This window comes from Cyprinus carpio, unplaced genomic scaffold (genome assembly GCF_018340385.1).
Source record: "Cyprinus carpio isolate SPL01 unplaced genomic scaffold, ASM1834038v1 S000006585, whole genome shotgun sequence".
NCBI classification, from domain to species: Eukaryota; Metazoa; Chordata; class Actinopteri; order Cypriniformes; family Cyprinidae; genus Cyprinus; species Cyprinus carpio.
In genome coordinates, this window is record NW_024879238.1 from 2,090,358 (window position 1) to 2,106,647 (window position 16,290).

General features: G+C 42.5%; 1 protein-coding gene across 3 annotated transcripts in view; it reads left to right on the forward strand.

Annotated features, from left to right (window-relative positions):
• LOC109067561 (gastrula zinc finger protein XlCGF8.2DB-like) overlaps positions 1 to 16,105 on the forward strand; it is a 47,263-nt gene extending 31,158 nt beyond the window's left edge. Inside the window, exons 1-3 of one of the 3 annotated variants that reach the window (XM_042754695.1) lie at positions 3,040 to 3,175; positions 3,458 to 3,689; positions 14,685 to 16,105. In XM_042754695.1, coding sequence (XP_042610629.1) covers positions 14,690 to 15,772 — 1,083 coding nt within the window. In that variant the 5' untranslated portion in view covers positions 3,040 to 3,175; positions 3,458 to 3,689; positions 14,685 to 14,689 and the 3' untranslated portion in view covers positions 15,773 to 16,105. Of the gene's footprint in view, positions 1 to 3,039; positions 3,176 to 3,347; positions 3,690 to 14,684 lie in introns of those variants that run through there. The other 2 variants (XM_042754694.1, XM_042754693.1) reach the window with 2 other exon arrangements.
• The last annotated feature ends 185 nt before the right edge of the window (positions 16,106 to 16,290 follow it).

Here is a 16,290-nt window from a genome sequence, read left to right on the forward strand (position 1 = left end):
ATTTTCTTTAAGCTCCGAGTTTCCAAGTTGGGGGCAATGTCAATGAGAAACATGACAGAATCAATGGATCGATGGATGCAACGTCTGTTGTTGAAATTTGGATAGACAGGATTGCAATATAACAATTATTAAGTTTTTATGTTATACAGATTAAAATGGCTTCATAAATTATAAAAAAAAAAAAAATATTAAAAAAACACAAAACACACCTGATGCAAATACTTTGCTCTTCATTTTCTATAAGCAGAGTTAACAAACCCTGTTGTATTTTCTTGAAATTTATTAAAAGGATGACTTGTCAACTCGTAAGTACGAACTTCCCAGTAAAACTTGAAATCAGCATATTATTACTTGTCAAATCTTAACAACGAACTACCCAGTAATACTTTAACTAATCATGTCATCAGATGCGCGTCTATTTTCTCCCAACTGTTCACTTTCACTCTAGACAAAACCAACAGTGTTTGTGTGTGTATTTGGCAGTGTTAGATGTGAAAGATAAGTCAAGCAATCAAGTGCTATTTGGCAGTCTTTCAGTGTGTGTGCTTCGAGTGTAAACACATTTCAGAAATAGTGCGCAAATTAAAAGTTTAACCGGCAAGGCTCTATAACGAATGCAAATAATGAACTTTCGCGATTGCAAATAAGTGCAGTGTCACATAGAGTTTATAGCACTGACAATAGGTGAATATTGTCATGTAGATGTCTTCAGGACAGGATCCAGAGGACGTTCAAAAATGGCTGACTTTCTGTAGGGTTTAGGGCATGGCTCCAAAACACTTTTTTGTAGGTGTTGGGATGATACATGAGCCTACCAAATATCGTGTATATAAAAAGTAGTGCGTGTGGTGTTTCTTTGAAACTTTGTAGGTATGGAGCCATTTTTTCACACCTATATCGAAACCTAGGCAGAACCCTAACACATTTCGGTTTTGGTTCAATCCGTCCCTTCATTTAACAATTCTTTTATTATATTTGAGAAAGGGTTTGTCACAGTAATGACATGAAATCATAATTGTCTATTAGACATTTCTATTAATGGAAATTACTTGGTTTTTCCCATTTTACTATTGTTGCACACTTGATGCAACAATACATTTTGAAATCAATTAAAATGAGAAGGTGCAGAACCAGATAAAATGAGGGGGAAAAAATAAAGGGAATGAAAGTGAAAAAATAATATGAACCAAAATAATGAAATTCACCTTTGATCTGATCTCACAGTACTCGCTCTCAGTGGTGGGGTGAAATTAAAAGCTTGAGGTGAGCTGGAAGACGCTTGCATAAATGCAAAGCTGCATTGAGGGGTAGCTTGTGGGGTTGCTAAAGCTGGTCTTCCACCTGCGTGGACCTCGTAATGCCCCGTCATGCAGAAATCACCATTGTCCAGTGGAAACACAGCTACGCTGGCCGAGTCGGTTAAATACAGATTTGCCGTATCCATCCATAAAATGTAACACCAAACACAAACAAACGTACGCATTTATCGTTAATAGCCTCAGATATCATTAACAACCAATTGAACTGGCTTAATTATATATGGCTTATTAGACACAACTGGGAAATCCTAGCGATTTTCTCAGCCCGCATGTCCTCTAGTCTCAAAAGACTTTCTTTTATTACCTTTAATCAAAAGATAAGTCGTCTTTGCTAGTAAGTACGTAACCTTCTCTGGCAGATACAATCTGGCCTGAATGGCAGTGGCTCTTCTCCAAATGGCAGGAAGGGGAGGATGGATCTGTAGACATGCACTTAACAAGTTCATTTCTGAAATTAGTTCATTCCTGGCTTTCTTGGCCCAAACCACAAGCATGCTTTGCCCTCAGATTAACAGGGAGCTCGCTAATAGTGACTTGATGTGGCCAGAGGTAAAAAGGAGAATATTTGAAAGTCGGAACACATTCAGCATTCCATGACACTAAAATATTTGACAATTTTGGGGTATTTAGTGCACCAGTAGATTTGTAAGCAGTTCCATCAAATATGTCTTCAACATTTTTGTGAGTTGCACTTGTTTTTTGACCATTGTGTAATCTGGTTTCAAAAAGTGTCACAGTGAAAGGATTTAATGAACTTGTATAAGCTGTGTCACGTGTTTCACTTCTGAAGGCGGGTGCACGTGTCGAATGTGTCCATCCTGAGCTTTGTTTGTTAAGTCAGTGTAACTCAATTAGGTTAAAACAGCTTTCCCCTGTTTTATGTTTCAACAAACTGACTGAAGAAGGTCACAACAACAACATTAGAATTTGTATGTAGAATCAGGTAGAGATACCTCAATGTTGAATCAGTGCAAAATAATCAAGTGTAAGATTTAAAAATCATATTTCAGCAGAGGTAGTACACAATTCACCAAAGGAAGGCATTCAACATCATTTTAAATGTATATTGAAATATAAGAATACATTTCAACTTGGCAGAATGTTTAATAGAAGCCAGTCTTTAAGTTTCATATTCTGCACACAATAACTAATAACAGTGAAACATATGCTACTTAATGATTTTCACTTATTTTGTCTGTCTGTTGCCCTGATAAAGGTTTCATTTGGTTGACAAACATTTTATATTTCGTGATAAACTAATAAGTTTCTGCACTTATGACTGTTTTGCCTTTCAGACAGAATCTCACACAGGATTGTATCTTTCATTGGTAGTTATTTTCAGAACATCACTGTACAATATATACTTTGCCACATATAAAACATTTTTCGTTTTCTGTAAATTTTTTATGCACACTATAGGACTTTTATTTTGTTCTGGTGGTATGACGTCATAAAGCCGCGCCGCGCTGTGATGCGACTGAAGGAAAGGTTTGTGTTTTTAGCCATTTAAGTAAAGTAAAGTGTTTTAAATCGATGGAGTCCGTTAGAGCAATTTCATAGTTTTTAGTAAGCGATGTGAAATTAATTATTGTTTAATGTAATACTGCAGCGCTTCATCTATTATTTTATGAGCGCTAATTTGTGATTAAAACGCATCCACACATCTGTAACAAGAAAAGAGCGCCTCACTTTGCTTCCTTTATCGATCAGTTCACCTTAAACACGAACTGATGAGCAAGTACTAGTGCTGGAGAAAAGGAGCTCTTTTAAAATGAAGAATATTGAATCAATCGCTTCGCGAAACGATTCAGTGATTCGAATCTCTTGAGTCGCCGCGCGCTGACGGTCCGCACAATGTAAACACAACAAAACATAAACATGCGAGAATAACTCTTACTAACCTGTATTTAACAAGTGCACTAACGAAAACACGATATTTCTTCTTTTATATATATATATATATATATATATTAATAATCATGCCATTATCTCTCACATATATATATATATATATTAATAATCATGCCATTATCTCTCACCGTGACTGACTCCCTTATCAGTGTGCTGACTACTGAACTAGGGAGCTGATTGAGATCGATTACTTGAATTTTTCTTTTTTGTCATCTTAAATGTCACAGAGTGCCAAACACAGAAAAACTGGCGAAGTAACTGAGATCTACGTGACACACTGTTATAAAGATGGCGTTTATTAAAGAAGAGAGTGAAGACGTGAAGATTGAAGAAACATTCAGAGTCAAACAAGAAGATACTGAGACACAAACAAAGATGGAGTTTATTAAAGAGGAGATCGAAGAGCTGAAGATTAAAGAAGTGTTCAGTCTGAAACAGAAGATACTGAAGAACAAACAGGTTGGTTTTCATTCTCAAAGCTGTACTCACTCATTTGATCCTTAAGCTCCACAGAAATGAATGGCATGTCACACATTAAATAGAAAACATTTGTAATTATCCAGCTCTCTTGAGCTAAACTTCAAGGGATAGTTCACCCAAAAATAAGTGTGCTACGCATTCAAAATTAGCCGTGATTTATTCACCCCCCAAGCTGTACTAGGTGTAGACCTATATGACTTTCGTTTTTCCAGACGAATACAGTCAGTTATATTTAGAAACATTCTGGCTCTTCCAGTCTTTATAATGGCAGTGAATGGCTCTTTGAGATTCAATAGTCCATATAGAAGTCCAATAAAGTGCATCCATCCATCATAAAAGTACTCCAAATGTCTCCGGGGGGATAATAAGGGCCTTCTGAAGCAAATCGATGCATTGTGTAAGAAAAATATGGTACAAGTTAGGTCCTTGTATGGGAAAATGAACCCCAGAATAACAGACAAAAAAACATTTCACTTGATTAAACAGACCCAGCTAATACAGTTACATCGTGTTTTCGTAACTACACCGGACCATATTTGTCGCAGCGACGTACCAAATAATGTGGAATGGAAATGGAACATGGCAAGAACGTCCTAATGACCAAAATACCACGTCCACCTTTATTTTTAATATTTACACCTCACCTTTAGTCCGGGTAATGCTCCGACCATTACTTTGAAAAACATATAGAGCTAATAAACTCCTAAACCTTCTCTGGTGCAAAAAGAAACCCTTATAAAATCTAAATAATAATCTAATTATAGGGGATTTTTAGTAAATAGAAGGTAAAAAGAAAGCGTCTACCTTTTATTCTTTCTGTTGCCGCCGCCGCTGCCATGTTGGGGAGTCGCTGTGTGTTTCGTTGAAGTGAAACTTTGTTTGTTCTTTCAAAAGAGGATACGACTAGAAATCAGTGGTCAAGTTGTATTTCAACACTGTTCCAGAACAGTTCAACCCAAATATTCAGATGTGTGCTGCGCATTTTATAAAGGATGAGGACTGTTTCCTGAACCAGTAGCCTGCATTGCGTCTTTGGCACAACGGCTGTTTCTATAAAGTTGGGCAGTTCAAACTTTGCAGGGACAGTCTGGCGCTTCCGACAGCCTGTAAGTACATTTCTTATTTGTAAATAATTTGCCAATAATGATTCATACGCGAGTTTTGAGCAGTAGAGTAGGCTTGTCGTTTGTTGTTTCTCCCAATCACAAATGAATCGTTTGAAACGGTTTGCATCTCCAGTAAGCACTAATCCACAAATAACTTGTTATTCGGTTTATAAATGTGTGCCTTACACTCCCTCTGACGTGAAATAAACCAATATCCAGAGTTATTCAGTTACTCCTAACAGTATATTGACTGAACTGCTAAAAGAGAACCGATGACGGGATGTGCACGAGCAGAGCAGCTGAACTGAGTCTCGTGCTGCTGCTGGGACTGGGGACGGCATACAGTATGTTAAGGGGCGTAACATTTCTGTCACACGCTTGAGGTATTCGGCCAATCACAACGCACTGGATAGCTGGCCAATCAGAGCACACCTCGCTTTTCAGTGCGATGAGCTTTGTAAAAATCGACGCGTTTCAGAAAGGTGGGGCATAGAGGAGAAACTATAGGCTAATGTACATTATATGGAAAATAATATTTTTTTAACCTTAAACCGCATAAACACATTGCATTACACCAAATAATGTTCTTTTTAGCGGCATCATATGACCCCTTTAAAATGTGTTTCATTCCTGAATCATCGTTATGTCTGTTTGTGGGTTTTACACATATTTAACCAATAAAAAGCATTCAAAAGAGCTTGTGACAAACCTTGTAACACCATTGGATCCTCCAATTGTTAGTCAACCCTCATAACTCCACCCGCATATCTCCCGCGCCCATAAGACAGAAGTACTACGCTTTGCAACGCAAGGATAAGAAAACTTTATAAGCCTTTTTCTTTACTCAACAAATGCTGTCTAAAAGCGATCTGATTTTGTGTTTTAAAGAACACAGTGATGCTATTTAATTTATACAATGCCCCAGAACGTTTTTGAATATCCTGCCATAGGCATTCGTAATGATGGACAAATGTATAACAACAGAAACTGAGCTGTCATAAAAATTTATAGCGCTTGTCAAAAACCCTATTAACGCCCCAGACAGCCATTCCATGTGACATCACACGGCTCTGTTCACTTCAATTTTTCCCAGTGAAGCTACGAGAATACTTTTGTGCGCAAGAAAACAAAATACACAATTATTCAACAATTCTTCTCCGACGAGTCACTGTCTTCCGCCATTTTGGAGATTATCACAATGCATACGCACGCTTTCCCCCTAAGATTAAACAACACTGATTATGCAGATTACGGTCTTGGGTACTCTCCACAATGGCTGAAGACGTAACTCGAGGGAGAAGAATAGTTAAATACATTTTTATTTTTTTTGCACACAGAAAGATATTCTCCTAGCTTCGCAAAACTTAAGTTGAGCCACTGATGTCACATGGACTGTTTTACTGATGTCCTTGCTTCGTTTCTGGACCTGGGAACATTACAATTGTGTTGCTGTCTATGGGAGGGTCAGAGAGCTCTCGGATTACATCAAAAATATTTTAATTTGTGTTCTGAAGATGAACGAAGGTCTTACGGTTTTGGAACAACATGAGGGTAAGTAATTATTGATTATTTGATTATTGATGAATTTTTATTTTTGGGTGAACTATCCTTTAGCTCCATTTGAGTATGGTTTTCAGAAATTAAATGCAAGTGTCTGATCATATATAAAGCAAAATACCAACTCTGATGACACAATGATTAATTATTACTGAAAAAAAAAAATGACATTTTCCTTTTTAATATGGGATTTTTTACATATCAAAACTGTGCCAAGGCAGAAAAAAGATTGGGAAACACTGGTGTAGACAAAAAAATACTGGGCAGCACACTGTTTTCAACATTAATAATAATAATATAATAATAATAATAATATATATATTTAAATAAATATATACATATACATATATATATTTAAATACGAATCATGTACACTAAGAAGCAAACAAAAATAACAGCTTTATTCAACAATTTTTCTCCTCTGTGTCACTCCACATCAGCGTGGAGCCATTTTGGCAAGTCTGAGCTGTATGCAGGCAGCATATGCTCTTCTGTGTCAGCTGCGACAACAAGAGATAAGTTTTCTATGTATATTTATGCTTTGATTTGGGAAAAAAAAAACAGCGCATCTTGTGTCGCCGCTGACACAGAAGAGCATACTGTACCGTTGCATCCCTAAATCCAACCCTGTTTAGGGCTGCACGATATATCGTTTTAACATCGATATTGGATGTGTGATGTTTAGTATTCTGATCGTTATAATTATACTAGTCATTTTCTTTACTCAAACACAGACAACATGTCTAAACCAGACGCTAACAGCTAGAGGCTGTCTACACTGCTCTAGTACATTTTCGCTGCTCTAGTTGTCTTCCCTCCTAAGATGCAGTATTGAAGTGTAGCTTGCCCACTGTCCATTTTCAAGAGTAGTGGGCGCACTTAGCAAACTTACTCAAATCTTACTGAAACAAACAGCGGGTGGGTCTCGGTGTTGATTGGGGATGAAAGAGGGAGAAATGAAGATGACACAGATATATAGTTTATGTACGACCTGGAAGTTTTTCAGCGATCGGTGCGAAAACATCATCTTTACAGAAAATCATTGTAAACGGAATATGATTAGGCTACGTTAGCATGTACACAGTTGAAGTTTAAATAATTTGAAAGTGAATGCTATATAGTCTGTTACATTTAAAAAAAAAATTTTTTAACAAGGTTTAACATTTTATCTCAAGTTTTTAACCGTTAGCTTACCTCAGTCCGCCTCGTGTGTCACGATACTGCTGCTAGGAAGAGGCAGGAATGATGAAGATAATATAAACAAATATTTTTAATGGTAATCCACAAGATGTAGAGGGTCTAACACACAGGTTAACATTCAGCAATAGCGGACAAAGACAGACGGAACAGACTACAACTAAAGTAAGGTAGTTAACGAGGGACAGACAGGTGAGGATGATCACACTAAGAAGGACACAGGTGAACTAAGCAAGGAGAGACAGAAACTGGGTCAAACAGAGCACATAAATGGATGAAAACACAACAGAAGTCCAATGGGGTGTGACACATTGCCCCCTCCCGAAGACGCGACCTGGTGATGGGACGGCGAAGGGCTGGCAGGAACACAGGCAGATCAGCCAGGTAGAGGCTCTGGTGGAGGACAGACACCCAGGAGGAGGGCGACAACAAAAGTTCAGGGTGGAGCTGATGGAGGGAGAAGCCAGGAGAAAAGTTTGGAGGAGCCAGGCTTGACCCCGGCCACAGCCCTGATGGTGGCCCACGGTGGAGCCGATGGAGGGAGAAGCCATAGTTGAAGGAAGGGCCAAACCTATTGTGGCTGAGCAGGGGTGGAGGTGGAGCCTGAGGCAGAGAGCCGATGAGCCAGGGCTACTGGGAGGATCCGGAGGGCCAAGGCAGAGCAAATGGCTCCAGCGACCGAGGCGGGGATCCGGAAAGCCGCACTGGAGCCGGAGGGACTCTTGCTGTCCACAGCTTTCTCCCTCGTGGCAAGCACTGTAGCTGGCTCTCGCACCTGGTCTGACCTCACTTGAAGCTCCGGCTCCACAGCGATCTTCAGCTCTTTAGCTCCATTTGGCATTGGCTCATCAGTTGCGGCGGGCTTTGGCTCTGTGCAGTGGGGTGATGGTGGCCTGTGCTCTGGGTCTGGCTGTGTTCTGGATCAGGTGTAGATGCTCTCTAGACACTGGATGATTGCCTCTCTCTAGCACAGTCCAGTGGTGTCTGGGAGGTCGACAGGGCAATGGTAATTAGCCCCAATGCAGAACAGGGAGTTCAGCGTAGCGTTGTCGAACGCCGAGGTGAAAAGTGCGGTGATGTCCATGAAAAAATAAAAAACACTTAAAAACAAAGAGAGAGTTTTTTTGTTGGTCCAGTATTCTGTCACAATACTGCTGCTAGGAAGATGCAGGCATGACGAAGATAATATAAACAAATCCTTTTAATGGTAATCCACAAGCTGAAGAGGGTCTAACACACAGGGTAACATTCAACCGGACAAAATGAAGATAAATTAAAAAAGACTACAATTAAAGTAGGGTAGTCTCAGCCCCAGACGTCATGCCCACAGACCGTCGGCTAAACGTCTGATGCATATGGAACACAAAAGGTGAAAACACTTTCAGGAAGGTGGAAATCGCCATGGGATTGGTTGAATTATACAAGATTTCCGGGAGTCATGAGTGTCACTTTCTTTAACATTCTGTCCGGAAAAAAGATGCCATGGTGCCAAACCTCCTCATGAAAGAAGAAAGCCATCGAGTTTACAACTGTGACGACATGTGCTTATCAGGATCAACTAAACACTGGATTCTCAACACTATATGTAAAATATATTTAAAGTTCACGGCATAGAATCTTTAAAATACATCAGAGTTTTACACACCAGTCTGTTATTGTGGCAACATTTCCACACCCTGATACGTGGCGCTGAACGAGACGAACTGTGATTGGTTGTTTGCCATGTCAGTCAAACGGCCTCATGGGCCTCAAGCTGCCATAGATTCCAGACCTTCAGCCGTTAGTCTGAAGGTCTGGCTATGCGAAACTAAAAGTAGGGTAGCTAACGAGGGACAGATAGTTGAGGATGATCAACTAATAAAACACAGGTGAGCTAATGTAATTAACCACACAGGGCATTTATTTATTTAATTAAATTAAAAAAACCTACAAAAATACAAAAATGCTAATCATCTCGGGTGATATCCAACATTAAATCAGTAAAAACAATGAATAAAAGTAGATTTATAACTTTTTCTTCTGTCTGTGTGCTGGAAGTTGACAGTTACATAACAAATGATTGGCACGTGCACTTACGCAGTACACAGAAAGTGATGTCGGCGCTAGTTTAATGTTAATTTGTCCCATGCCCTCTTTCAATAATCTCATTCTCAAGTCATTTACAAACGTGTCATTCACAATGATCACCATTTGCTAAGCAAACTATTTGTTTTTTGTTTTGTCTTTTTGATGACAAATATTTTTATCTATCTACAAATATAATAATTCATGCCATAATTTAAAATGCTTTATGAATTCAGTATATTTCCCAAATAGGCTATTGGATACATCTTAACAAAGACAATACATGTTGTGCAATAATATGAAAAGTTATCTGGAGACCAGCTGACCACGTTCAGGATGTTCCCACAATGTTTGCAAAAAATTGCAACGTCACCATGATGTCCTCACGACATTGTCATAAAGTAATGGCACACTGACCAAATGACGACCAATTGGCGACGTCCTCACAACATACTGTGTTTGCTGGACATAAGATAACTGTATAAGTGTCAAGCTAAAGTATAGCACTACAAATAACTTTTTAACGACAAATAAACTTTAAACTTTAACTTTCTTTTTTCAATACATCTGTCACAACTTACAAGGTCCAATTCTTTTAATTTTTCCCCCAGTAACAACTAAGAAATGTGTCCAAATGTCAGACCTGCCTTGTTTTGCTTTTTATATAATAAAAACCTGCTTGAATGTGCTTTCACTCTTGGTTCACCTGCCTGGTCCACACCCAAGTTCGATTGCTCCCCCCTCCCCCTGCCCCCGCTGGACTGCGTTCATATTATTCTATTTGGGTCCGAACCGTGGTTTGTTTGCATCATGAAGCCAGCAGCTGTCTTCCCCGTTGCCTAGTGATGACGGGGCAGGAGGAGATGGCAAATGCATAACATTGCTCTCTGCACTTTTATATATTTACATTTTTAAAAACTGTTCCTTTTGTTTACAAAGCTTCGGTACAAAACGAACAGGCGAACAGGAATGAGATATACAGCTCTCTGTTTGCAGTTGCGACAGTCATACTCAACAGGGAAGTGAGTGAAACACACACAAACACATTTTTATCAAATAATACATCATTAATAGTAGTTCACTTCCGTGATTTGGTATGATTGTGTTCACATCAGCAGCGAACCGTACCAGAGTTCACATGAACCGTACCCCAGACCACCGTTTTTAAGTGGACTCGGGTACAGTTCGCGGGTGTGCACCCAAATTCGGAAGACAGCGTTCACATCGTCCAATAGAACTGAACTCTGATGTCAATCCAACCCAGGTGCGCACCAAAAGTGCTCGTGTGAAAGCACCCTTAACCTTCTTCTCAACTTCATTCATTTGCTTACTCGATCCTTCTTGTTAAATCTTGTGTGTCGAGACCCACAGGATCCCAGTCCCAAAGCAGTTCCCTTTCGATACTTCACTCATACTGCGTATGGGGAAAAGCTCCTTTTTTCCTCGATACTGAAGCCTTTTTTCAATAACGCAGTGCAACTGCACTGCCGTTGGTTTAGTCTGTAAACTTTTTTAAACCAATGACAGCGCTGCGGCTGCGGCCAAAATGGGCGGGGCGAATGGCTATATAAGCAGGCAAATCGCCAGAAGAAATCAGATCTTACTCCTTCAGAGACGACTTCACTTCGCTGGATCCCTACTGAACGCTTTCCCCTGGAACGAGCTCTCGCCGTCGAAGAGGCACCGCAGCGGATCAGCTGAGATCGCCGATCGCCTGCAGCGCCGGCGCTCTTGCAGACAGCCGCTCTCTAGCGCCGTTCCCGAGCCGCCCGCTTCTCACTTCCGGCCGCTTCTCAGCGGATCTCCTGCCGCCATCCGGCGATTCTAAAAGAGCAATTTCCAGTGGTTTTCACTGCTCTAAAAGATTGTTTCTAACGCCGTTTTCACAGCGGCGGCATCTGAGCAAATGCCACTCCACAGCTGTGGCACATGCAGAGCCCCTCTGCATGAAGATGACGGCCACGGTGAGTGCGTCTTTTGCCTGGGAAAACCCCATGCTTTTTGTGAAAGCATGAGTCTCGCCTCTCTGCGCTCACGGATCACTTTCTTTAATGAAAGCGGTCCCGCCCCTCGCGCCCCCCTGTCTCCTTCCTCCCACGAACTGGCCAGGAAAAGACAGCGGGGTAGAGGGGCTCAGCACCCGGATTTGGGTGAGCTCACGCCGGCCCAGCACCCGCGTGCCTCACCCTCTCCTATGAGAGAGCCGTCCCCCTTCCTCTTCTCACGCCCAGAGCAGCGTCCCTCGGCTGAAGCGAGCGACCTCGTCTCTTTTGGCGGAACAGAGAATGAGCCGCTTGATGACTCAATGTCACTCGCGGCTTCCGAAACGGAGGATTGGGCCGGTGATTCTGACCCGCCCACATGCCGTCACTTGAGCCCATCGACGCCAGAGCTGGGATGGATGCCGAGCTTTTCCGCATGATGAAGGAGTCTGATACAGGCCGTCGTTGTCATACCAAAAGGACCCAAGCATGCAAGGTCTGGATGTCCAGGTTATAGAATCTGACAAAAGTGGACGGCGAGGACCAGCCGGCCATCTCACAGATGTCCTTGATAAAGACACCACTAGACCAGGCCCAAGAAGAGGCCATCCCTCTAGTGGAGTGGGCTCTTACTCCTATGGGGCACTCAAGGCCCATAGAGGAGTAACAGAGCGATAGCGTCGACTATCCAATGCGAGAGGCGCTGCTTTGAGATCAAAGACCCCTTGGTGCGGCCACCAAAGCAGACAAAAAGCTAGTCAGATTGCCGGAACGGCTGTGACCGTTCAATGTATATCCTCGAAGCCCTCAGTGGGCAGAGTAATTCCAGCTCTCGCTCGCCTGACAAAAGGGGCAGTGCTGAGAGGGAAATGACCTGTGCTCTGAACGGGGTCGAGAGCACTTTAGGGACGTAGCCATGCCTGGGTTTTAAAATGACTTTGAGTCATTGGGCCCAAACTCAAGGCATGCAGGGCTCACCGAGAGGGCCTGCAGATCACCAACACGCTTGACCGATGCTAGAGCAAGTAGCAGAGCGGTTTTGAGCGTTAGGGGCCGAAGGTCAGCTGACCGCAATGTTTCAAAGGGAGGTCCTTTGAGTGCTCCGAGGACCGTGTGAAGGTCCCAAGTGGGAACAGTGAGAGGACGCGGGGGGTTCAACCGCCTGTTTCGACCCACTGATTGGCCAGTGATAGGAGCATGAAATGCTGCTTGTCTAGACGCTCTTGGAGAAATGACAGTATCGGAGATACATTACACTCAACAGGGTCTTCGTTTCGTGCTGAGCACCAGTCAACGAAGACTGACCATTTCTGGGCGTAGAGGCCTCTTGTAGACGGGGCTCTCGCCTGAGCAATGGTGTGTTAGCACGTCCCTGGGGAGGCTTAAAGGCTCCCATCGAGAGACCATAGGTGCAGAGCCCAGAGTTCTAGCTGTGGATGCCAGATTGTCCTGTTCGCCTGAGAGAGGAGGTCCCGCCTCAGGGGGATCGGCCATGGGGCTTGTGTGGAAAGCTTGAATAGCTCAGAGGACCAAACTTGGTTCCTCCAGAGTGGGGCGACCAGGAGGACTCTGTGCTTATCTTCCCTGACTCGTCTGATGTCCTGTGGGATCAGAGCGATCGGGGGAAAAGCGTAAAGAAGGAGGCTGGGCCATTTGTGGGCCAGCGCATCTGTGTACTTCGAAAAATAGGTTGGGCAATGAAAGTTGCTTTCTGAGGCGAAGAGGTCGACCTCTGCATTCCCAAAAAACTCCCAGATTTTGAGAACCGTCTGGGGATGGAGCATCCACTCGTCCAAGGGGACATTGCTCCAAGATAGCATGTCTGCTCCCAGATTTGTCCTGCCAGGTATATGCGTCGCCTTGAGCGATCGAAGCCTGGGTAATGCCCATTCCAAGAGGTGCTTTGCCAGTGCGCAGAGGCGGCTGGACGAAAGGCCGCCTTGGTGATTTATGTAGGACACCACTGTCATGCTGTCCGACTGGACTAGGACGTGGCGCCCCTTCAGGATCGCCTGAAAGGATTGAAGGGCTCGCTCTACTGCCAGCATCTCGAGGCAGCGGGCCGAGAAGGGAGTGCGCCACGACTTAGTCAGCTCGTCGTGAACTTCAGGGAAGAATGGGGCAGAGCACTGGCGGGGGGCCTGGCGGCGTCCCGGCAGGTACCACTCGTCCAGTCTGCTGCGCGTTGGCTCTTCAGGAGGAGCCCACTCTAAATCAAGTTCCTCGATGGCTGTATCAGACTCCTTCATCAAGCCATCTCCAGGGAGCTAGCTCCCTCTTAGCAGTGTAGCGTAAAGGGTTCGATGGCTCTGGCCCTCTCAATTGTCCCCTGGACCCCAAGGTGTCCAAGATAAGTCTTGTCGTTCCCTACTGTGGCACGGCTCGGTTGAATTCGTTCCCCATACACAGTATGAGTGAAGTATCAAAAGAGAACATACTCGGTTAAGAACGTAACCTAGGTTCCCTGAGATACGGAGCGAGTACTGCGTTATATGCTGTGCCACGAGGCTGCGGCTTCAGTGTTGTCGCCTCAGCCGTATGACCTGATTTCCTCTGGCGATTTGCCTGCTTATATAGCCATTCACCCCACCCATTTTGGCGGGCTTTGGCGTGCTGCATCGCCACAGGCTTGCGCAGCTACGCAGCACTGTCATTGGTTTAAAAAAGTTTACAGAATAAACCAATGGCAGTGTGGTTGCACTGCGTTATTGAAAAAAGGCTTCAGTATCGAGGAAAAAAGGAGCTTTTCCCCATATGCAGTACTCGTTCCGTATCTCAGGGAACCGAGATTACGTTTGTAACAGAGTACGTTTCTTTATTGTTATGTTTTGTTTTGTGAGGGGCTTGATAACTGCCAGCTTGAAAGAATTTGGGACGTGTCCTAAAGAAAACAAAGAGTTAACAATAGTGACATAAGGTTCTGCAATTACAGGTTACAGTAACTTTGTGGGTATAGGATCTAGCAGACATGTGGTTGTGTTTGATGCTTTACATGTCTAAATGTTTTTTTTGTTTTTTGCTATGTGCCATTAAACCAGGGCTAAATTGCATGTTTCTTTCTGTTTTAGACCTGATGCCACTGAAAGAGGAGAGTCAAGAGCTCAATGATATGGAAGAAGAATATCAATATGAGAAACCTCATCAGTTCATGGCTGGAGAAAAATGTTTTAGTGACTCAAAGATTGAAAAAACATCCTCACAAAACAAAGGAAATAAAAAAAACATTAAAGCCCACATGAAAGTTAAAACTGGAAAGGGCCCTTTCACTTGCCAACAGTGTGGAAGAAGTTTCAATTACAAACAAGCCCTTAACAGGCACATGAAAATTCACACCGGTGTGAAGCCTTTCACTTGCCAACAGTGTGGAAGAAGTTTCAGTCTCAAACAAACCCTTGACAGGCACATGAAAATTCACACCGGAGAGAAGCCGTTCACCTGCCAACAGTGTGGAAAGAGATTCTCTGACAGAACATACCTTAACACCCACATGAGTGTTCACACTGCTGACCGACTTTTCACCTGCTCTCATTGTGGAAAGAGTTTTACACAAAAAAAACACCTTAATATCCACATGAGTCTTCATACTAGACAGTGCCCATACACCTGCAAACAGTGTGGGAAGAGTTTCTCACAAAAAGGAAATCTTAAGACTCACATGAGAGTTCACACTGGAGAAAAGCCCTTCGCTTGCGATCAGTGTGAAAAGAGTTTCACACACAAAAAAAACCTTAATGTCCACATACAATATCATACGATCGGATTTCAAGAAAACCTTAACAATCACATTAAGATTCACAAAAGAGAGGGGCCTTTTATATGTCATCAGTGTAGAAGGAGTTTCAAAGACAGCAAATGCCTGAAGAATCATGTAAAAACTCACGCTGGAGAGAAGCCTTTCATGTGCGATCTCTGTGGAAAGACTTGCGCAAACAAAGCAAACCTTGAGAATCACGTAAGAGTTCACACTGGAGAGAAGCCATTCATCTGCCCTCAGTGTGGAAAGAGTTTCCCGTACAAAGGAAACCTTAAGATTCACATGAGAGATCACACTGGAGAGAGGCCTTACAACTGTCTTCAGTGTGAGAAGACTTCTATGTATCACTCAAGCTTGAAACGTCATTTAAAGACTGGCGCCTGTTTCACACCACAAGCTTGAGCTTCACGTCAGTGTTGCTGCAGACTCGTGAAAGTATCCACTAGAGAGGTGCAGGGTCTAGTTGACTAAACGGTAGAGCTCCTACTAGTCGACACTGCAAACAATTTGTCGATTACACAAGAGAGGGAAAAAAAATAGGATCTTGTTATTCAGATTAACATAATTTTAATGTAACATTTAAAACATTTTAAATAAGATAAAATAATTTTTTTGGAAAAATCTTTAAAAGTGTATCTGGGCGGAAACTACATTTTTACCTCGCATGCATTTTCTTTGTGTTTGAGGCAGCGAGCTCAAAAATGACCAAATGGAAGACGAGCAAGGTGTGGGATTGTTATGTCCATCTATAGGTATCTGTTATTTTTAATAAACTATGTAATGTCAAATTGGCTTAAAATAACTCTACTGGAGCGATGTGTAATCATATTCAGCACAGGCACATAGGCGTTAGCTTCTGCTAAAAGCTAGCAAATAAACTCCGCCATTTTGGCTAGCAATCAGGAGAGCGCTAGATTGGC